General features: G+C 33.7%; 3 protein-coding genes across 4 annotated transcripts in view; all 3 read right to left on the minus strand.

Annotated features, from left to right (window-relative positions):
- LOC132737618 (interleukin-17 receptor D-like) overlaps positions 1–22446 on the minus strand; it is a 32591-nt gene extending 10145 nt beyond the window's left edge. The window contains 1 exon segment of the mRNA XM_060724948.1: positions 22310–22446. The gene's annotated coding sequence lies outside the window, so the exon portion shown is untranslated.
- Positions 8314–13248, minus strand: LOC132737627 (uncharacterized). Of its 2 annotated transcripts, XR_009626755.1 has the most exons (3): positions 11835–13248; positions 8723–9563; positions 8314–8460 (listed from the first exon to the last, which is right to left on the minus strand). XR_009626755.1 is itself a non-coding variant. In XM_060724961.1 (2 exons), the coding sequence occupies exon 1, from the start codon at positions 13231–13233 to the stop codon at positions 11839–11841; it is 1395 nt and encodes a 464-aa protein (XP_060580944.1). In that variant the 5' UTR covers positions 13234–13248; the 3' UTR covers positions 8471–9563; positions 11835–11838. The 2 variants fall into 2 exon arrangements, 1 of the variants encoding a protein (XP_060580944.1); XM_060724961.1 differs by lacking the exon at positions 8314–8460 and having other exon boundaries at positions 8471–9563.
- Positions 8956–11745, minus strand: LOC132737620 (uncharacterized). Its single transcript, XM_060724949.1, has one exon. It carries the CDS (start codon positions 11743–11745, stop codon positions 8956–8958), a length of 2790 nt encoding a protein of 929 aa, XP_060580932.1.
- Positions 22447–24900: the final 2454 nt, after the last annotated feature.

A 24900-nucleotide genomic window follows, 5' to 3' on the forward strand; every position in this document is an offset into this window, starting at 1 on the left:
CAAAGTAATCTATAGGTACAAACTTTTACAGTAAAACAGCTTCGAAAATTATAAGAGCAACAGGTTGACTAAAAGAAGTGCGACTTGAAGCTATAATGGTAAAAGTTGGTTTGTACTGGTAAAACCCCACATTTGCAGAATACCAGATAACATCTACATGTATACATGTACTTGTGACAAAGGTTAAACACTTTCCATTACAGCAATAGTAATGCTTTAATTATCACATTACTTAAGTATTAATAAAATATTCATGTCTTTTTATATCAAATGATACATCTATCATTATCACTACATTGTTAATAAGCTGATAATTTATAAATTTATCAATTCAAAATCAATGAAATGTTATAATAATTATTCCAGCAGTCCTGATGATATTCAACAGACGGCTCAATGTAGTTCATTTTTGATTACCTTGTACCCTAAACCTTTATCTTGAAACATTTTGTTATTAAGGAAAGATCATAAGTGTCTTCTGTACCTACATTTATTTTATAAACATTGCAACAACAAAAGTATGCATCAGTTTTATCCACTTTTAACACAATTTATCAATACACACTAAAAGTATCATATCAAAGTGAGTCTTTTGTCATTTCATAACACACCTTTTAAACAGCATTATTAGATATTCATTACAATAATAAGCAATTGATAAAGTCACCTCAAGTTCATACAAATCAATAATAAAGTGAAAACTTACAGATTATATAAATAATGCCTTTGAAACATCAATATAGTCTGATTTTATTGACCTGTCAATTATGAATACATTACAGGACTCATTTAAATATTCGATCCCACTTTGGTTTGGTCCGTGTAGTTTACGAGAATTAATGTGGAGTATATTAGTCATGGATTGTAAGTCACGCAAGCTTAATGTGAAGGTTTTCGTTAATTCACAATAGGACAGTCGGTTAAGAGAATGCCTGATAATTGAGAGGTCTCTGGTTCGATCCTTACTGTTGCCATTTTTTAGTACTCTTTCTTTATTTTTGCAGTATATTTTAATGGAACAGATTTGTAGTGTGTTTTACGGCATTGAAAAGACATTTATTGATTTTAATCCGTTTCAATTTTAAACATGAATTCTTAAAAACATGTTATTTAAAAAGAGTATATACATAACAAAATTAAGTAAAACATAATAAAAAACGCAAAACATAAAATAATCATATATAGATTCAATAATGTTGAAAGAATTAATAAGAAAAAAAACATGGACCAACGCGGCCTCGAACTTAAAACACATGTGGCACTTGGGTTATAAACTCGTGATTTACCCTATTGCGCTATAACGCTGAGTACACTTAGTTTAGAGATACAAATTAAATTAAATTCCATCGTACAGCGTACATCTCACGGAACTTACCGAACATCAACCGAAGATTAATATACCGTGTGCATCGACCGTGTAATCAGTATGTAATTGACAGGTTAATAAAACCAAACAATACTATGAAAAATAACTGATAATGTCTCATATTTGACAAAATATCTCTTACATTAATATACTGTATATAATAATGTAGAAATGAGGTCCAAGATCATTATAAATCACTATTAATGGAACACTCTATCCAAGAAAACATATTAGAATAATATGACAACAACAACATACACAAGTATAGGGGAGAATTATTAATGAGTGATGTTACATCTCTCTATGTGAACAGTCATTGGTAGATTACATTTATGTTATATTGTATTACATTGTTTGACCAGTACTTATAAAGAATTAATTAACATGTCATAATTATGTCAAACATACAAACACATGACAATATACTCGTGTGTCCAGCTTAAACTAGATTTTGTCATTTACTTGATCTGTACAATGTACATACAAACTGCATGGATCCATAAAAGTACAAGTTTTACCATTGCATAATTATTACTAGGCAGTGCCCATTTATTACATTGTTACGCCTTTTACTTTAATGTATTCCATTTTTATGATGGACAAAATAATATTGCCATTTACTACAAAATAACATTATGTTTTATATGAAATAATGCTGAACTTCAACAAAATACATCCTTTTACATCAATATTTTATTATCTTACCTACAATGTACAAAGTCAATGTATACAAATAGACAGATGTTGCATAACTTATATGTCTTAATTTTTTTACATTTAATTAATATTGAATTGGAATATTACATAATATAAATTATAATGTGGAATTGTTATTATGTTTTATTATGTTTTTCTATCATAACTTCTTAGGCATAAAAAGTAATCAAAATTAACAATCTTAAGTTAAAGCACAACCATAGATTAAAATTTTTCACTTTACTATTACCACTGACTGTGTATATCCTGTAACTCATAAAAGTATAAAATTAATAATGTAAAATTTTGTGCAAGAAAGTGACGATGCTGTGCAAACTATAGTAGCATTATAGTTTTAAGTAAATCAGGTTAAAAAAATGAAGAAGAGCACACAGCTGCTCAGCATGGCATAATTACTGTATTATTTTTACATTGTTGCATTAGTTTTTTCATTTCTGCCTAATCTTTATGGGTTTTTTTTCTTCGCCTTCCAGATATACGCAGTGATTAATCCCCTAAAAAGGACTTTAAGAAATGAGCTACAAGAGAATTTTAATGACCAGATAGCCAGCCCTTATATAAAGTAATAAAACAAATATTTTTCTCAGCCTTTTAGTGTGAAAACCATATTTCTCTAAATAATCACACCCTGGGGTAACACAAATATCTTAAGTAATATAATACAGCACTTTAAAATAATTAAACAACCTGCATTAGCACTTTAGAAGAGTCTGGTTAACAGTAAACAGCTAAACTAACAGAACGATAATACATGTATATAACATTAACTTTTGTTTGAAATTACATCAGGGATGATGTTGAAGGATGATCAAGAATTACTGGGATTTTGCTTAATTTCCATGCTGTCTTGATAAAATTCATATATGTGTTTTATTTATACAAAAGTAATAAAAAGATGGAAATGACACACCTGTTACAGCATAGACAATGGCAACAGCAACCACAACTGACTGTAACAATACCTCTTTTTTTCTTCAAAAAAAGTCAAGCTAAAACAAACAACAGGTAAATTTATACAAACTATGATTTCCCACCAGAAAAAAAAACATCACATTAAAAACCTACAATACTTTCACAAAATTAATGTGTACAAGGTTAATTTAACTAATAAAGACCAAAAAATGGTCACAACCAAAAAAATCAGATTAACCTTTCAGAAAAAATTATTTTGTACTATTACATTTAGTTTTCTATTACATTTATATTAAACTTCCAGGTTAATGTTTTATAGTCGGCTTAAAAATCCTAAAATCGTTAAGTAAACTCCATACAGTATACCTAACATTGGCTATTATACTTATATATAACTGGTTTTATCTTGTTCTGCTCTTATAGTTGAACCAAAGAAAATTTCACTCAACTGACTAATTAAAATATCAAAATGCTATATGCTTTATTTATGAATGAAATATTATGATTCTACAGCTTATAGCCAGTAACAGTTATAGCAATAATTCAGTCAAACAGATTGTTTGGGAATGAATTCTTGAGATCTGCACCAACTATTGATCTGTTGTATTTTCCCCACAAATAAATGCTAACTTCTCTACATGAATATCCAAATCAGCAGTTTCGGACAATTGACAAAATACAAAAGAGCCTTTAATGATATCACTTTTTACATACATGTAAAAGCTGTTGCTGGGTTTTTAACTGTTAAATCAATATTTATAGTCAATCTCTATAATAGGCAACTGAGATAAAAAGTAAAAACTGGCTTTGCTCTTCAACCTAATGAAGCCCCACAGACAGAACACAATTTAAACACAGGGTTGAGTTTCATATGTGGAAAAAAATTGAATAACAACAATTTTAAAGGCAATTTTTTTCCTTATACAAGGGTTTATTCAGGAAGTTTGTAGACAAGGTTATAAAATGATTATTAACTGTCATATCAATATGATGTTTTAATATTTAGCTCAAGTATGTATAATTGCTCTATATTTCTTAATAGAAAAAAATATAATAACAATAACATTTGCAAAACATCCATTGCCATAATAACATGATCAACCATTCATGTTGCACTTTGATTTCATTACAATATACATGAATTCTCAAATAAAAAGTGACTAAAAATGGCAGTTTTATACCACGGCATGATATTTGGTAAAAATCCTGACATACTGGTATATATGCAAACTAGAACTATCACTAAATGTGATTAATACCCCCACAAGACTGCTTTGGAAATGAGGATGTTACTAGTAACAGAATATCTTGTAAAAGAATTGAAATATAGAGTTATGGTTGTTGGCAATTAAAGATAGTTGTGGTTCTTGTATATTGCATTTCCTTTCAATATGGTTGGCCATTGATGAAGTTTTATTGAATTACTCTGTAATAAGTCCAGAAAGACAAAGAAAAAGAACAAAGGGCAATAACTCTATAAATACTGAAGATGGAGTTATAGTTCATGTGCACTGCACTTCCTCTTTTTGTGCTTGACCATTGTATGAAGTTGTTTTGAATTTCACCCAGTAAGTAATGCTCCAGACAAGGAAAAGTATCAAAGGGCAGTTACTCTGTATTTTGTCAAAATGGAGTTATGGCTCTTATGCACTGCACTTCCTTTTAATGTCCTTGACAACTGTATGAAGTTGTATTGAATTCCAAACAGTAGTTTTCAAGTTATGCTCTGGACAAGGAAAAGTAACAAAGGGCAATTACTCTGTAATTTGTCAAGATGGAGTTATGGTTCTTGTGCACTGCACTTCCTCTCAATGTGCTTGACCATTGTATGAAGTTATATTGAATTCCAACCATTAGTCTTCAAGTTATGCTCCGGACAAAAAAAAGCAATGGAAAAGTAACAAAGGGCAGTAACTCTGTAATTAGTAAAGATGGAGTTATGGTTCTTGTGCACTTCACTTCCTCTCAATGTGCTTGACCATTGTATGAAGTTATAATGAATTCCAACAATTAGTCTTCAAGTTCTACTCTGGACAAAAGAAAGCAATGGAAAAGTAACAAAGGGCAATTACTCTGTAATTACTTTAGATAGAGTTATGGTTCTTATGCACTGCACTTTCCCTTACTGTGTTTGACAATTGTATGAAGTTGTTATGAATTCCAACCAGTAATTTTCAAGTTATGCCCCGGACAAGGAAAAGTAACAAAGGGCAATAACTCTGTAATTAGTCAAGATAGAGTTATGGTTCTTGTGCACTGCACTTCCTCTCAATGTGCTTGACCATTGTATGTAGTTATATTGAATTCCAACCATTAGTCTTCAAGTTATGGTCCGGCCAAAAGAAAGCAATAGAAAAGTAACAAAGGGCAATAACTCTGTAATTACTTTAGATAGAGTTATGGTTCTTGTGCACTGCACTTCCCCTTATTGTGTTTGACAATTGTATGAGGTTGTTTTGAATTCCAACCAGTAGTGTTCAAGTTATGTCCCGGACAAGGAAAAGTAACAAAGGGCAGTAACTCTGTAATTAGTAAAAATAGAGTTATGGTTCTTGTGCACTGCACTTCCTCTCAATGTGCTTGACCATTGTATGTAGTTATATTGAATTCCAACCATTAGTCTTCAAGTTATGGTCCGGACAAAAGAAAGCAATGGAAAAGTAACAAAGGGCAATAACTCTGTAATTACTTTAGATAGAGTTATGGTTCTTGTGCACTGCACTTCCCCTTATTGTGTTTGACAATTGTATGAAGTTGTTTTGAATTCCAACCAGTAGTTTTCAAGTTATGCCCTGGACAAGGAAAAGTAACAAAGGGCAATAACTCTGTAATTAGTCAAGATAGAGTTATGGTTCTTGTGCACTGCACTTCCTCTCAATGTGCTTGACCATTGTATGTAGTTATATTGAATTCCAACCATTAGTCTTCAAGTTATGGTCCGGACAAGGAAAATGCAACGGACGTCTGGACCGACCGACCGACCGACCGCCCGACCAACCGACCACCGGGTGACTCCTATATACCCCCCCAAACTTCGTTTTTGGGGGTATAATAAACAACTGGTTAACAATGGTTTAAGACACTTTGAAGGTCCTTATATTTGTGTTGCATAAACATCTTCAAATTAAAGGATGGGGCAACAGAATGTTATAAATCTCACAGACCTAGAGATCTATACATGGTTATCAAGCACTCTTTTATAATGAGTAAATCCAACAGGAATGTCTTAATTAAAATACAATTGTGTATTAACATCTGGGAAAGGTAAATTATTAATTAAGTCATAATTTATCATCTTGTTATTAAATAACAATTACAGGATTAAACTAAAAATATTTCAAAAATTTTAAATATTGAACATTTTTATCATTAAAATGACAAACACAGACAAATCTATGATTTGTTAAAAGGCAAATTAAATATTTTTATCAATTTATATTTCAACTTCTATCATATTAAAAGAAAGCAATTATTACTATGTAATCACTGATAAGGTGTCTAGAACCTATATAAAGTAGAAGTCTATTTCTAGACATTTTTATCTACGCATTTCTTTAATTGCTCAAGCCTATAAGCGTCACTTCACCTTCTGAACTTTCTGTTGACATGTTTCCTTAAAAATACAAACATCAGGACATTGCCTGTCACAGGAGATATATGCTATTGAGACATAATAATACTTTGTTCATTTTCACTCTTCTGAAAGTAATTGATTATCCCCATGTAGATCAAATTATCTTTTTAAGAAAGTTTCAAAGGATAACAGGAAAATAAGAATGCCATGGAAACACAAGTGAAATATTAGTAAAATATCATGATCAACTATTGTTGAATTTTACAAGACTAACTCAAATTCAGGAGATGAAGTTTCAAATATTTGATACATGATCTGATTTCCATGATTTCATGTTGTAACAAACAATGAGAAAATACAACACAATACATGAACATATGAGCAGCGTCACGACAAAACCAACATAATGGGTTTGTGACCAGCATGGATCCAGACCAGCCTGCGCATCCGCGCAGTCTGATCAGGATCCATGCTGTTCGCTATCAGTTTCTTTACTTGTTATAGGGTTGGTAAGCGAACAGCATGGATCCTGATCAGTCTGCGCGGATGTGCAGGCTGGTCTGGATCCATACTGGTCGCAAACGCACGCATAATGTTGGTTTTGTCGTGAAGCGACTCATATAAAGTTTATAAAATATGGTTTGGTTTTAATCACATTACTAAAATCTGGGAGAAGCACCATGATACCTCTCCCTATATTGCACAAAGCACAAGAGGGCACCTGAGGACAACTACAACTGGAAGTAAATCTTCCACAGCTATATTAACATAAACATGAGCTAGAGCTCAGGGTTTCAACTAATCATTATGAAAGGTGGATACACCTTACTACTAAGTAGTAGATCTATGTCTATAATAAGCTGGCTAATAATGGAACGAAGATTGACAGAAAAAAAAACAGCTCAAACTTTTTTTAAAGGCAATTCTTATCTTGATAATTTAGGAAGCTATTTTACTAAAAAAAAAAACGGCAGATGTTAGTTACCTTGCATTAGTCAATTACAACAATAGTATGGCAGGGAATTTGATTTTCAAACTGCAAGGCCACACCCTGATGAAAAAACCTTCATGAAAAAGAGTACAAACAAGAGCTGTCACAGGAGACAGCGAAGCTCGACTTATTAAATACTGGATGCAGTATTTAGAGGAAAACAAAACTATGAAAGAAAAACTAATTATGACATAAATATATTTCTTCTTATGACAAGAAGTTATATTTGTTAACATCAATTCCAAGTTCAAGGGGAAAAGATTCAGGAAATAGTCACACTAGAGTTATGGTCCTTGTCACACAAAATGAGCGTAATGATAAGAAATATATATATATATTCAAAGGACTACAATGGAAATAAGAGCTTTTTTGCCCTTTTTTGTGTTATCCTTGGTTTTGGTGAGCATGTCATAGTTTTACTCGTATGTGATATAGTATTTAATAATGCTCATTATTTTATCCTATGTTATATTGTCAACTATGTATATGCTTCCTTTGCCGAAATAAATCTATCTATCTATATTTGAAGTTTGAAGAAGATACCTTAAAAGATAAAGAAGTTATAATATTTCTTTAAAAAAATTCTAAGTTCAAAGGGAGATAAATCTGAAAATATTGCTTCAAGAGTTATGTACCTTGTCACATAAGATCTGGTTGATGATAAGGAACATGTATTTGAAGTTTGAGGTAGATACATTTAAAAATTGAAAATTTGTTTTCAAATTTAAGTTTTATGAGTAAATAATACTTACCCGACAGTACCATATGGATTCCTTCCGTTAATTTCTCACAATTCGCTAAACTATTTACACCGGAAGTAAGCTCTTCAATTAACTCCCCTTACTTCCGCCACGTGTATAAGATGTCAGTTTCAAATGAGGCGACCAAATCGCCCTGAAACTTAAACAGAGAGGGGTAGGTTAGGGTGGGTAGTGTACTGTCGGGTAAGTATTATTTACTCATAAAACTTAAATTTGAAAACAAATTTTCAATTTTCATTTCGTAAATAAACTTACCCGACAGTACCATATGGATTAACCCAGATTAAAAAGCAGTACTGAAAGGAGGTGGGTAGTTAAGTTTCAAAAATATCTATTACATTCATTAATAAAACATAAACTTGTTTTAATATCAATGAAAAATAGACACATTAAACACTTACCTAAAGTGTTTCCCAATATTTCCACACCATGTTAAGTAAAACAATACCAGTTGAACATGTATAACTGCTAACCCACTATTTACAGTTGCACAACAATATATATAAGTTCATCCCAACTGTACAAGAATAACAGTAAATACTCAAATTTACAAAAACATCCAGTCGCAATTCGCCGGAAAAACAGAGTTTGTACACACCACCTTGGTGAAAAACAATAACTTCTGTAACAACATTTACTTGAAATCCAAAACACTTGTATCTACGTTTTTGAGATAATGTTTAATGAAGGTGGTCTCTGAAGACCAATCTGCCGCATCCAGTACCTGATCCAACGACGCACCTTTGAACAATGCCCAGGAAGGCCCAATACTTCTAGTCTGGTGACCTTTAATTTTTCCAGTAGATTTCTTACTCATTTTGTAAGCATACTTAATAATATTAACTAACCATTTAGAAATAGTCTGACTTGTCACTGGATGATGAGGTTTAATAACACTTAAGAAAAGTTTAAGTTCATTTTTAGAGTCTTTAACTCTAAAACTTTCAGTCTTTTTCAAGTAATAAGTCAAAGCCCTCTTAGGGTCTAAAAATTTTTCCCTCGAAAAAGATGGAATGAAAATCTTTCTTGAATGATGACTTGGTCTATCTTGTTTTGCTAAACCTGAACGTATAAAAGTTATTCCTTTCTTCTGAATGTTTATGTTACCTTCTCCCAAATACAAGGCTTGAAGATCACTACAACGACGAAAACAGGAAATAGCTATCAAAAAACACACCTTCCATGTAATAAACTTCAAAGATGCGTCCTTCATCGGTTCAAATGGTGGCTTCTTCAGGCATTCTAAAACAAGAGGTAAATCCCATTCAGGAACTAATTTTCTAATAGGTGGACGTTCATTAAAAATGCCTCTAAGAAGGCGAATAATAAAGGGGTGTTGACCAATCTGAAATTTTTCCACAGGAGGTAAAATTGATGATAGCATAGACCGATAACCTGTAATAGTCTTATATTTTAACCCTTGGTCATAAAGGTAAGTCAAAAATTCAGCACAATCATTCAAAGAAGCTGAAAACGTATCAATCTGTTGTCTACAACACCAATTACTGAATTTTCTGAATTTGCAATTATAATCTCTTCTTGTACCTTTTCGCCATGAGGCGACAAGTAAATTTCTTGTTCTTTCAGAAAATCCCTTTGATCTGAAGACTTTGTCGATAGAAGCCATGCAGTCAACTTTAGACTCTGAGGATTTTGATGAAATATTCTCCCCTTGCATTGCGACAATAGATTCTGTGACACAGGGAGTTTTATTGGTTTTGCTATCAACAATTTCAACAGCTGTGGAAACCAGTGCTGTCTTGGCCAATTTGGGGCTATCAAAATCAGTCTGCACTTGAATAATTTCATATGGTTCAAAACTTTCGGAATTAGCTGTATTGGCGGGAACGCATATGCATACATGTTCTGCCATGCAATAGACAGGGCATCCAATGCAAACGCTTGGGGTTGTGGAAGCCATGAGCAAAACAGTGTTGTCTGTTTGTTCTCTTGAGTTGCAAAGAGATCTATCAGAGGTTGACCCCAAATATTGAAAATTTGAGACGTCACTGTTTTGTTCAGACTCCATTCTGTATCCCTCACTTCCTGTCTGCTCAGAAAATCTGCCAGAAAATTCAATTTCCCCATTATGTGAACTGCTTTCAACACAATATTGTGATTCAATGCCAGTTCCCATAACTCCCAAGTTAACAGACAAAGTGTAGGGCAACGAGTGCCCCCCTGGCGATTTATATACTGACACACTGACGTGTTGTCCGACCGTATCAATACATTCTTGTTTTTCAGAGCAGACAGAAAGTGGCGGACTGTCAGAATTACCGCCTTCATTTCTAAAATGTTTATGTGTAGTAATTTTTCCATCTTTGACCAACGGCCTTGCACTGTAAAGTTGTTCATGTGACCGCCCCAGCCCCAAGTCCCACTCGCATCGGTGGTGACAGATACTGGAAAGGAAATCTGTTGAACAGATCTTCCCTTTAGAATGTTCTGATCCTGTAACCACCAATGGAGATGATATCGTAGCATAGGAGTTAAGGGTATATTGAAACTTAAAGGCATTCTTGCCGGACTCCAAGTCTTGAGCAAATGAAGCTGTATGGGTCTCATGAACAACTTTGCATTTGGAATTAAGTCTAGACAAGAGGCTATCATACCCAACACAATCATATATTGTTTTGCTGAAATCGAGCCTTGTAACAATTTTAGAACTGCATGTTTCAGGTTTGTAATTCTCTCTTGTGTTGGATAAACTAACCCCTTTGTCATATCGAATAGGCCGCCTATGTAAGTGAAAATCTGAGAAGGAACTAAAGAGGATTTTTTCTTGTTTACTATTAACCCTAGTTGAAAAAGGAGATCTAGAATAATCTTTCGATCTGACATCATCTTTGAAAATGTCCGATTGGCAGCTAACCAATCGTCCAGATAAGATGTTAGAAGAAGACCTTGTTGTCTGAGATGTGCTACTATGACGGACATTATTTTGCAAAACACCCTTGGAGCTGATGTTGGGCCGAAGCATAGCACTCGAAATTGGTACACCTGACCTTTGAAACAGAAACGAAGATATTTTCTGTGACCCTTGAACATTTTTACATGAAAATAACCGTCTTTCAGGTCCAGATTTATTGCATAATCTCCTTTTTGAACTAGGTTTAGAACTTTTGGCATAGTATCCATTTTGAAGTGAGTTTTCCTCAAATACCGGTTCAATGGCTTTAAATTTATTACAGGTCTCATTTCCCCATTTTTCTTTGGAACTAGGAACAACGTACTGTAAAAACCTGTAAGAATCTGAGATTTGTCTACTATTTCTATAGCGTTTTTCAATAAAAGTTCTTCTATTTCTTTTTGAATTAAATTTTCTTGATCGAAAGGTACTTTCGTCTGTTTTATTCCCAAGAAATGTGGAATTTTTAGAAATTCTAGTTTGTAGCCATTCTGAACTACATCTAGAACCCATTTGTCTGTTGTTATTTTCTTCCAATTTTCTACAAAGAGTGAAATTCGACCACCTACCGGAATTTGAGGAAAACGTGCTAGAGTACTTACATGGTCATTGTTGAGTTGATCTTCCCATTTTCCTTCCATATGAACGTTTTGGAAAGAAATCGGGCTTGGAATTTTTCTTGTACTGTCCAGTGAAATTTTGCCCCTTGGTATGACTATCTGATGGAATCTTGGGGATACAAAAATTATTGTCCCAGCCACTGCTTGTTTGCGTTGCTGGAATGTCCCTACGTAAACGTTTAGTGTCATTTGAAGAACGAACAGGTGAGAGCCTTCTTTTCCTGTCTCTCTTTTTCAGCTCGGGTAACATATCATCTAACTGTTTCTTTTTGTCCTTCCGTGCCTTTAATAAAGGTTCAAGTCCATTACCAAAAACACCATCACCAGTTAAAGGTAAAGTAGCAAAATCTTTGTAATCGGAAAGATCATACATGCCTGTATCTGCCATAGTTACTGTACGACGTACAATGTGATGAAAAGCTGCGGAGCGACCCAATTGATCAAGGCACTTCGTGGACATAGCAAAAATGTCTTTAACAAATTTCACTGTTTTGTCTTTTGAAAAGTCATCAGAAGAAACAAATTCAACCAAATTTCCCAAAGCTTGTTGCATATAAAGTTGCATAACAATACCTAAACGAGCTGCTTGGGCTCCACGGTAAGAAACTTTTTCTACAGTTTTATGTGGTTGAGAAAACAAGCATTTAACCTGACTGTTCTTAAAAGCCGCTTTACTGCCATGTCTGTTAACAAGTAAACTTTCTATCAAAGGATCAAGTGTAGGAACTTGCAAAAATTTTTCCGTTTCTTCATCCACCGGAAATAAATCAAAATTTTCTTCATTAAACGCAGAGAGAAAATTAGGAGAAGTTGAATGTAGACTGTCATTCAAGACGTCTTTCTGAGAATTGTCCACAGAAATACCTTCCTTCTTGGTGGACTTCTTCACTGTAGCATCTTCACCAAAAATGTCAAAAAGACATTTCTTAGTTGAATCAGAAAGTTCTTTTTCATCGACTTTCCCCTTAATAGAAACATTGTCTTCATCTGACAAAAAATTATCTCCATGAATAGACAAAATATCACTGTTCAAGCCAGGATGATTAGAATCTGAATCACTGTCTGACAGAGAATCTGAGCCCGACTCGAACTTAGAACAATGCACACTGTTCTTTTTCTTCACGTGTCTTTCCGTAAATTTAGACGAAGAAGAATTACACTGAGATTGAGCAGATTGGATTTTGGCAACTAATCCATCCAATTTACCCGAAATACTCGACTCCAGAGCTGAGAATTTTTGATTCCATTGTTCTTCTAGAACATCGTATCTGGAACGTCTTTTAAGTGGAGTTTTCGGCGTATTAGTACCCGACTCCGAGTCCGAAGGAGGAATTTCACCTTCCTCTGGTATTTTATTTGTATCAACAAATAGTTGAGCCATAACTAAAGCGAATAAAGTGAAAAAACACGACCGATTTGGTCGCCGAAAAAAGGAAACTGACATCTTATACACGTGGCGGAAGTAAGGGGAGTTAATTGAAGAGCTTACTTCCGGTGTAAATAGTTTAGCGAATTGTGAGAAATTAACGGAAGGAATCCATATGGTACTGTCGGGTAAGTTTATTTACGAAATGAAACTAAATAAGTTATAGTAAAAATAACATTTTTCAAGTAAAAAAATTCTAAGTTAATGGGGAGATAAATCTGAAAATATTGGTGCTAGAGTTATGAACCTTGTCACATAAGATGTGGTTCATGATAAGGAACATATATTTGAAGTCTGAGGTTGATACCTTAAGAAATGAAAAAGTTATAGTAAAAAATAATATTTTTTAAGCAAAATTCTAAGTTCAAGGGGAGATAAATCTGAAAATATTGGTGCTAGATTTATGAACCTTATCACATAACATGTGGTTGAGGATAAGGAACATATATTTGAAGTTTGAAGTTGATACCATAAGAAATGAAAAAGTTATAGTGAAAAATATTTTACTGCACCAAAACTTTAACGCGGACGCCAACTCCCCATATACTTTGTATAGTCGAGGTAAAAATGTTATTTATGGAGTCTCTGGCTAGCTTAAAATGTTTGTTTTTTCCTGGACAAGTTTAATAAAACTTTGTCAATGATAACGAACATCAAATTCTTTTTGCCACAATATTAAATTTAACCAGAAAGATCTGTTTATTTAATATGAAAACTAGAAATGTGTCCATAGGACACGGGTGCCCCCACCGCACCACTGTTTTGTCAATCTTTTTACTAAGTCAAGGGAAATAACTCTACAAATACTGGATAAATCCACAAGCGAAACCCCAGGTGCAAATCTAAAATATGCTGAGCAACCTGCCCATAAGGTTTAATGACTATGTCAAATCCTTTTTGAGAAACTTGCAAAGTTGAAAATTGCAAAAATTTTCTAAGTGAAGGGCAATAACTCTAAAAATACTAAATAAATCCAGACAAAAATACCTGGTGCACAACTGCACATGCTGATCAATATTCCTGCAAAGTTACATGACTCTAGGTCAAATACTTTTTGAGGTACATGCCACACATGTTGAAAATTGCAAAATTTTACTAAGCCAAGGGCAATAACTCTGAAAATACTAAAAATATCCAGACGAAAATACCCAGGTGCACAACTACACATGCTGATCAACATTCCTGTAAAGTTTCATGACTCTAGGTCAATTACTTTTTGAGTTATGTGCGACACAAGTTGAAAATTGCAAAATTTTACTAAGTCAAGGGCAATAACTCTGAAAATACTAAAAATATCCAGAAGAAAATACCCAGGTGCACAACTACACATGCTGATCAACATTCCTGTAAAGTTTCATGACTCTAGGTCAAATACTTTTTGAGTTACATGCGACACAAGTTGAAAATTGCAAAATTTTACTAAGTCAAGGGCAATAACTCTGAAAATACTAAAAATATCCAGAAGAAAATACCCAGGTGCACAACTACACATGCTGATCAACATTTCTGTAAAGTTTCATGACTCTAGGTCAAATACATTTTGAGTTACATGCGACACAAGTTGAAAATTTCAAAATTTTACTAACTCAAGGGCAATAACTCTGAAAATACTAAAAATATCCAGAAGAAAATACACAGGTGCACAACTACACATGCTGATCAACATTCCTGTAAAGTTTCATGAATCTAGGTTAAATACTTCTTGAGTTACGTGCGACACAAAAGTGAACGGACGGACGGACGGACGGAAGGACAGACGGAAGGACGGACGGACAAGGGTAAATCTAAATGCCCGCCACTAACGTGGGGGCACAAAAATAAACATTATATTGCATATGTGAAATACATGTATAAAGAAATAAGTTATGATTACATTACATAGACAACAAAGAAGTCATATGAAACATGAAGTTTCTACATTAAATCATTATAAACAAGCAATAACTATAGTCTTAAATGTTTTATATATGAGCCTCGTCACAACAAAACCTGAACGTAATGACCAGGATCCATGCTGTTCGCTTACAAACCCTATTACAAGTAGAGAAACTGATAGCGAACAGCATGGATCCTGATCAGACTGCACGGATGCGCAGGCTGGTCTGGATCCATGCTGGTCGCAAACGCATTACGTTGGTTTTGTCGTGACGCGGCTCATATATATTCAATGTAGAGCTATCCATGTGACACTTGAACATACATAATTATGTGTGCTTTATATAAATACCTTTTAACATCTTTCTGTTTTATGACACCTTATTGACGCATCATGTTAAAGCACATTTGATGCTGCATGATCAATCAGTACCACATGCGGAAAACATAATTATGTACACCAAATCAATTAATTCATAATCTTAAGTTACATCATATGATGTGCAAATGGAAGTGATTCACTTATTATGTAATTATTGTGTAAAATGATGCAAAATTGAACATAAAAAATATGTTTCTTGACATTTTGCTTTTCTTAATGTAAAACCTGTACTTGTATTTTGCAAAATTGTACGGTATATACCAGTTCTTTACAAACTTCGAATACAGCACCCATACTAGAGAGACTGTTGTCTTAAATGCTATTTACAACATAACAAGAGGGCCATGATGGCCCTGACTGTATAAAGCCCCCCCCCCCCCCCAACATTGCAGAGCCAATTTAACCCAAGGGCTTTTATTTGCACAAACTTGGTAGACACCCATAAGAAGATGTTTCATGCTTAACATTTACGCTCTAGTTCATTGGACTTTTTAAAAGAAGATTTTTTAAAGTTTTTACTAAACACATATTGTTAAAAACAATGACACCCCTGGGGCCGGGCCAGTTTTGACCCCAGGGCTTTTATTTGAACAAACTTTGTAGACACTTACTAGAAGATGTTTCATGCTTAATATCTAAACTCTAACTATTTGGTTTTTTTCAAAGAAGATTTAAAGTTTTTGCTAAACACATATAAAGAAAATCAATGACCCCCGGGGCGGGCCAATTTTGACCCCAGGGCTTGTATTTGAACAAACTTGGTAGACACCTATTAGAACATGTTTGATGCTCAATATCTTAGCCGTAGCTCTTTGAGTTCTTTAAAAGAAGATTTTTTAAGTTTTTACTATATGCATATAGGGAAAATCAATGACCCCCCCCGGGGCGGGGCCAAATTTCACCCCAGGGCTTTTATTTGAACAAACTTGGTAGACACTCACTAGAAGATGTTTCATGCCAAATATCTAAGCTCTAGCTCTTTGAGTTCTTTAAAAGAAGATTTTTTAAGTTTTTACTATATGCATATAGGGAAAATCAATGACCCCCCCGGGGCGGGGCCAATTTTCACCCCAGGGCTTTTATTTGAACAAACTTGGTAGACACCCATAAGAACATGTTTCATGCTAAATATCTTAGCTCTAGCTCTTTGTGTTCTTTAAAAGAAGATTTTTTAAGTTTTTACTATATGCATATAGGGAAAATCAATGACCCCTTGGGGCGGGGCCAATTTTGACCCCAGGGCTTTTATTTGAACAAACTTGGTAGACACTCACTAGAAAATGTTTCATGCCAAATATCTAAGCTCTAGCTCTTATGGTTTTTTAAAAGAAGATATTTAAAGTTTTTTCTTTCGGTTGCCATGGCAACCAGAGTTTTGCATGGAATTAAATTCTTTGAACAATTTTTAAAGGTGACCACCAAAGGAACATTCCTGTGAAGTTTGGATGAAATTGGCTCAGTGGTTAATGAGGAGATGTCCTTTAAAATAAAAGTTTAGGGACGGACGGACGGACGCTGGACAAAAAGCGATCACAAAAGCTCACCCTGTCACTTTGTGACAGGTGAGCTAAAAATGATTAAAGCTGGACAGCTTGGCATTAGAACATACATGTACATACAACAGATAGGAGAGTTTGAGTCTTTAATACTGATACATGTATTGAACATATTTTCTCAGATAATTTGTTTCCAAGACAATGATTACATCAAAGACATTCATCTTTCAAGTCTGATATATGTAGAGAAGTTGACAGTTACTTGTGTAATGTTAGTAGTGTCACATAATACATTACAGTTGGTATATTATATACATGTATAGTGCCTTCCAGCACAACAAACTCTTTCAATCTCAGTTTCCCACTGCCCCTCCCCCAAATCTCTCTTCCAAAAAAAACAGAGAGAAAAACAAAATCAAAATGAACACAATGTTTACATTTCCTCAAAAAGATATATAACAGAAGCCTTGATTTATACATGTACTTACCTTTAATAATATTAGAAGATAAATATCATGAAAAATGAAGCACAATTTTCAAACATCCCAAGCATCATAAAATAGGTCTTTCTAATAAGACTCAGTGTCTTTTACAAGACATTACTAGCGATTAATTTCCATGAAATTCTTTCCGAATATAAAGACAATATCCCTCATTCATCTCTATCGTCTTGCTATTGATTTGAGAAATAGCACCATGATGAAACTAGTTTGTCAGTGCCGCACAATAATTATATCTGGCAATAAATCAATAGGAAGCAGATTCAGGCAAAATGAGGGTGTCATCTTTCATATATTGATGCCACTTGTTCAAACCTATATGACACTTTCAGCAGAACATTATCTTTATATCTTGACAAGCAGTTTGTAATTTGATAATGCCACGAACAAGACAACAAGGTCTGTACAACATATTAATTTTATATGTATATAAAACAGATTTACAAGTAATTGTTTGAAGTGTAAACTAGTAATCAATCTTAGATTACAAATCATTTAAGTCATTGGTATCAATTAACTTCATCTGATCATGTTCATCAAGTCTTTTATTTGTTTACTGAAAATTATTTGTAACAACAGAGCTGCAATTAAAAAATTCTCTACTTGCACAATGCATGAAGATATTTTATGGAACAATATTTACCTGGGGTATTTAAAGCAGCACCCTTCCAGATTCCTACTAAATGTTCATGAAAATCTTGAAAATGTATTAAAAATAATTTACACATTGCAAATTGCACCAACAAACCGTGTAAATAACTACAAAGAGGTCAAAATAATATGCAAAAATAGCCCTTATGCAATTGAAATATAGTGAAAAAATACTGCAAAATTGTTCATAAACCGCTCACAACATGGAAATTACTATTTATCTTGAATCTTTTACTTGTTTACTTTTCTTAAAATCTCAGTACATTTTTCTCAAGTTTGATTTTCTTGAAATATTTTGCCTCATCTGGAGGCATGCAGCTCTAGAAAAATTGAATAACTAAACAACACTTCTTACAGTGACTTCACATATCAGATAGAGTAAAATAACAGGATTAACATATTCTTTATTATTCTAATACTATTCAAATACTTTCCATTCTTATGAATAGTTTCTGTTTATAAAGTAAATTGAAACAATTACTATACTTAATTCCTACTGAATTAAAAGAAAGCTTCTTTTCAAATGTTAGCTGAATGCCAATATTTTAATAATCAAAACATCACCATAGGCTGATAGCAATATAAAAATAAAATTTATCTTTTATACAAGTCTTCTTATACAGTTAAAGAAGTTATGACATAGCAACATGCCTATACTATAAAACAAAAGAAGATGCATATATAATTGATATGAACAATCCAGACTCACTTCATCTAACCAAGTTTAATAGAATTCCTTCTACATCGAATTTTAATCCTAACTTTGGCATAGCATCACCAAAACTATTGTCAGTAATGTCAAATAAAGATGCAAGTATGAAATTAAACTGTCAGTCAAAGTAAAGTAACCCATTTTCCTATTTCTAACTGAAATGTTTGTCTCATCTGTCTAAAAATATATTTGTAATCTCTACCTTGTATTTACCCAAGTCTGAAGTGCTGTCAATATATAACTTTTTATAGCTATCCTGATAAATTTAATGTTAAAAGAATGCACTTCGTAAGTAGTAAATCATCCTTTCATGATTTTACATAATCATTTTATCATACAAGGGAAATTTTGCCCCATACAGGTTAACCGTTAACCCATTACGTCATATACACGCCTTTTTCACCCCCCCCCCCCCCCCCTTTTGTTGTCTTTAATGGTGAAAAAATGCCTTATTTAGGCCCCCAACACTTGTTTTTGTTTGAGAAATGTTGTTAAAAAAGTGACCACTTTTTCGGCGCGGCCCCCCAACCAAAAGATACATCAGGGGGTTGCCAGAAAGGGGATGTGCCAAGAAAATTTTGGACTTGTGACAGGCTATAAATGACCCCAGATTGATCATGAGGTAACGTGTAACCAACGCTGAAAGCATTTGACTCTATCTCAATCCATTGAGAAGTTGCAGCACTTTGAAATCAATTTTGATGGAAAAAAATCAACGCAAAATAGTGATTTTTGGTAATTTTGAGATGTCCCCTCATTGCCATGGTAACAGAAAATTTAAGCCTGAGCATGTTGTTTCAAGGACAGTGGTCCAGTCAACATTTGTGCCAAGTTTGATTAGTGTTGAAGCAGTTTTTATAGTATTATAGCAATTTGAACTTGTATTAACGGGAGACTTTTCAATGAAAACAGCCATTTTTCACAAAATGCTCATGAAGTAATGGGTTAAGGTGCCTGTCACTTTTTGCCCCATACAGGTTAACCGTTAAGGTGCCTGTCACTTGAACAAAGTAGTGTAGACTTTAGTACTTGTGCACTACAGCACGTTAGAAGTATATAACAAACACTAATGTGTACATGTACATTGCAGGGCCTACCTTGGACTGGAAATTTAGGGCCTTCAGGAAAAATAGGAAGAAGTTTGAAATTTAGGGAGAAGTGAAGGTTTTTTCACGAAATAATAATTACAATGTGTTACAATTAGGCTTATGTGCATGCATATGAAATATACATGGGAAAAAAAAAGTGTGTATTTGAAAATCTCTATGACATAAGAAAAGACTAGTTGCTCAAGAGTTTTTTTATTCATTTTTTTGGAGAAAGTAAAACTGAAAGTTGTCTGCTAATCAATATACATGGCATATGATGTGTATATATTACAGTAACATAATAATTTTCATTAATTTGCAGCATCATTTGCACACTCTCGTATGAAGACTGAACTGCGAAAATTGTAATTTTACAGATTTGTAGGAATGGACGTTTGAAGTATTTTTTTGCAGGTGGCTAATTATAGCCTACAGTTACATTTGTATTGTTAGTTATTGACGCTTTTCATTAAGTACTGTAAAATCTTAATATATATAATATTTTCTGCTGGTAAAAACAGAAAACAAGGTTTTTGTTCAAAATATTATGCAACTGTTTTGGTAATTTTCATTGAGCAAGATTCTCAACATATTTGAATTGTTGACCATTTAGCGTTAACGTCGCGGAGTTTGAAAATTCTAGGTAGTCTATGTGATGTTGCCTCTCAATTAAAAGCCTGTTTGACTTAGGACTTTCAGTTTCTGACACTAAACATTCTCAACCAAAAGAATATCCAGGGAAACTTGGTAAGAACAATTTAAATGGTTGGAATTTAATGTTGTTGATGGACAATGTAAATTATTCTGTACATGTCATCGTGAAGCAAATAAGAACACTTCTTATACAAATTGTGGTAGCACAAATTTACAGCTTAGTACAATTGATCACTTGGAGTTAGCAAATGCTAGAATGCTTATCAATTCTAAAATTCAAGAAGCTTAACAAACAGCACAAAGGTCAGCCTCAAAGGTCTGACTGTGCTGAATATGTCTTAATTTGTAAACATTGTTACAATAACAATATTACATGCTTTTCCTTATGAAATAAAATGTTTTATACATGTGGTTGCTAAATAAACTGTATAAATTTAGATCAATGTTACTCAAAATATGCTGACCCTTGAATACATTTGTATTTGGGTTTGATCCTTAAAGTTTTGTGTGGCTGATCATTGACCCTTGAGTTTCAGTCTACCGAACACCCTGTTACACCCTGTTCCAACTTAACTTTGAAATGCAATTAATTAACAAAAGAAATTCTTTAATCCATAATGAATATCCAAATTCTATTGTCAGACACATTTACATCAGTTTTAATGATGAATAATCAACAAGATTCAGGATTTTCGACACAAATATATGTTTGACGTAACTTAATTATTAATTATCTTGCTTTAATTATCATACACCACATTCATATCAATCAGGGTCTTTCACAGCTTAAACATCTGATAATTTAATGTATATAAACAATGTGCAATTTTTAGCAATGTCGGTTTCAGAGTATCGCTATGGCCACTCTTCAGCGTGTGTTAATAAAAATCTGGAAATAAAGTGATCCCTTGGAAGCATTAATCACAACAAAATTACAAGAGAATTGCAGACTTGGTTTGATCGAGTCTGTACATGAGGGATAATGAATACGTGCAACATCCCTCACGCCCCCTAGTACCGACTTGAGCAATTCTCAACACTTCGCAACACTTAATAGTGCTGGCATCAATGATCCCGAAGGACCAGAAAAATATAACAACACTGAAGTGAAGTAAGTCAGATTACACAATTAAATCTGACTCCCGGCAGTTTTATGAAGGGGGTGAAATTTACCTGTCAGGCTTTTCATAGTGCTTTTTCAGCAACTAGAATTTCACTTTTCAGATCTAATAGGGCAAAATGAAAATATTTTCGGTGAAGTTTTCGCTCAACTTCGCCTTAAACACAGTCCCTGTAACGGTTTGACAGTAGGGAAAAAAATTTGTAAAATGGGTCAAACTGTTCACATCAAATTAATAATTAATTTAGACTACAGATTCTTTGTCTCATTTATTCAGTTATGACCTACTGTTCTATAAGCATTAGTTAATGAATTAGACTACAAATATACTACTAGTTTAGACCCTGGGCCGTATTCATGATACAGATAAGTTCATACTCTCAGATATAGACCATCAGTAAAATTTATTCTGTTCAAAGTTAGAACAAACAAACAACAAGATTGACAAGATTCAGGTCAGGAACATCGCAAAATTATCTATTCAAAATTATATTTATGATTTATATTCTAGATATAAATAATACTGATAACAATAGTTCACTGTGTGCTTTACCTTTTGTCTTCTCTCTGTAACATATAAGTAAATAGAAATTAAAATTTTATCTATGTTTTTTTATTGTTCCACCCGGAACTGAAATAATTAGGTCGAAATCCTGCTAATATCTGTACCAGTAACGTGTTATCTTACGGTACGGAATTTATTGATAGTAATCCGTGACTTTACCGGATTATTTAATGGCAGATTCACGCTTATTTTCATGAAAATTTTAATATGTGTTAACAAGTTAAATATTGTCACATGAACATTCAACAAAGTAAGTAATTTACACATTGCAAACGGCACTATCACTCTACGTAAAATTACCAAATAAAGGGACCATTTCATATTCATATCTTTTGTCCCAGATAGTTCTAAATCATGTGCATGTTTGTTTGTTTGATTGAGTTTTACGTCACACCGACACAGTATAGGTCATATAGCGGATGTTCCAGCTTTTACTGGTGGAGGTAGACCTCAGAATCCCTGAAAAAGTCCCAAACAACAAAATTGAAAATGTTAAAGGCTCGGTTTGATTGACGGTGCACGTCAAGTGCTAACTACGTCCACGTCCCTTAGCACCTGCTAACTTAGAAAGAGAATTGTTCATACGGCGGTTATCATGGAACAACAAAAAACAAATAAATTAACCACTTTTAATCTCAGTAGCACAGAAATTGTTTGTGGAAAAAGTAAAACTTTTTGATGTTGAAATTGCCTCTTTACATTACTTTTACCTGCATTATCCAATATTTGCAAAACGGTTTCAAAACAAATCAACATCCTGCCTAGACTGAATCGAAATTAAAACACTACACTCTTAATTAACAAGTCCTTTATTAGATCAAATTTTAACTATTGTCCATAAGATTGGAATTTTTGTAGCAAACAGAATACTGAAAATCTTGAAGTACTAAATATATATAGATCTTTGAAGATAGTGTTTAAGGATTAAAGCTCATCATATGAATTTCTTTTAAGTAAAGCTAGTATGCAAAAATAAAGTAATTACATGTAAATAGACAACTAGCAATTGAAAGTTTTTAATGTGTACAAAATATTTCACAAAAATAATTCAGTAAAATCATCTTATTCTTCTTTTAGAAACATCAATACACTAGAAGTTTCAAGAGTAAAAACAGAGAAGCCATCCAGGTCTGCAATAGCCCCCCCTCCCCCTTCCGCCCGAACGAATTCGGAATAGCAACTGATTGAATAATTCAGGAGACTTATTCAGACCACTGGATTGGTTTCAAATGTAAGTGCTGTATATGTCCTTGTGTTGCGTGCCTTTTCTTTGGTTATTGCGTGCATGTATGTAAAAAAAGAGAGACAAACAGAATCCCTTAAGAAAGTCCAACACGTCAAAATTGAAAATGTTGCAGGCTTGGTTTGATTGAGCCTGTCCATGGACGGTACTGGAAAGTAGAAGTTGCGGTCCGCGCCCCTAGCACCTATGTAAAACGTTAATGCTAAATGTAGCTTCTACCTTTGATTTATTTTGTGTTCCCCTGCCTTGAAGATGCCTTGCTGTCTATGGCTTATATTTCACGTGCTTCTTATGTACCTTTATGTGCTTATAATTCCTATATACATGCATATAAACGAGGAGAGCTGGGTGCCCTACCTCTCTAGTGTGCATTTGGAGGGGAATATGTATATATCCTTTCCTCAGATAACATGACGTAATCAGGGACACTCCACGTCCCAGCATTCATAATTGTTTTGGACGTGGTGGAGGTAGGGAGTGACCCCGACATCCCGTGGGCATCCGTTGTTGCCGAGGAGGTAGGTGTTCTGATTGAGTTCAGGATTCCTAGGGTGGAGGCTGTAGCTACTACTGGAATAGCTTTCTGTCATGTGACTTGTGTTTGATGTTTTCTATGTGTGTGGTAGCTGCTGATCATATGGATCAGCTATTCCCGTATTTGATTTGGGGGCCACTAGCTTTATTTTTTAAACCGTTTTTAATGTCTCACGCCTTTTTTTTTGCTCATAATCCTGCCTCACATGCGTTTAAATGCAGTTTTTAGGACTAGGTCATGTTCAGCGACTGCCACACAATCACTTCAAACTCTTATATTGATGCATTCATAATATGTTATTTTATATTCTTAATTTTGATTGACGAGTATAGGCCTATATCAGATTGCTGTTACTGATATATGCTCAAGCAGTATTGGTCATTTGGTCAGTGTTATTGCTGAACCATGACTGAATTGGGCTTGCTGAGACCGTGAAACCTTAGTTAATAAAGAGAGCAAATAATTTTCAGTACTGTATTATAATGCTGTTTAAATTAAACATATGTTCTAATTGGAAATCTAAGCGAGGGCCCCGGTATGTTTACGAAAGTTTTTAATATAATTTGTATACTCGATCGTAACATGTCGAAATATGTTGCAATAGATAAGTTTAAAATTGCAAAGAGGCGAAGTTTTTAATTTAAAATATTTTCTTCTAAGATCGAATAGTCTTGTTTTCGTATTCATAATCGCAGGTAAAATTTTGGTTTAAAATAGTTAAATCTCTAGGAATTATCCTTGTTCAACCATTTAATCACTTTCTACTTTGCAAACAACACTATTAGTTAAACTTTGGGGCTT

The sequence above is a fragment of the Ruditapes philippinarum genome, unplaced genomic scaffold (genome assembly GCF_026571515.1).
Source record: "Ruditapes philippinarum isolate M1 unplaced genomic scaffold, ASM2657151v2 ctg2063_1_1_1_1, whole genome shotgun sequence".
NCBI classification, from domain to species: domain Eukaryota; kingdom Metazoa; phylum Mollusca; class Bivalvia; order Venerida; family Veneridae; genus Ruditapes; species Ruditapes philippinarum.

Excerpts from the sequence above, each read along its gene's own strand:
- LOC132737620 (XM_060724949.1), bottom strand. The coding sequence starts at position 11,745 with ATGGGTTCTAGATGTAGTTCAGAATGGCTACAAACTAGAATTTCTAAA.
- LOC132737627 (XM_060724961.1), bottom strand. The coding sequence starts at position 13,233 with ATGGCTCAACTATTTGTTGATACAAATAAAATACCAGAGGAAGGTGAA.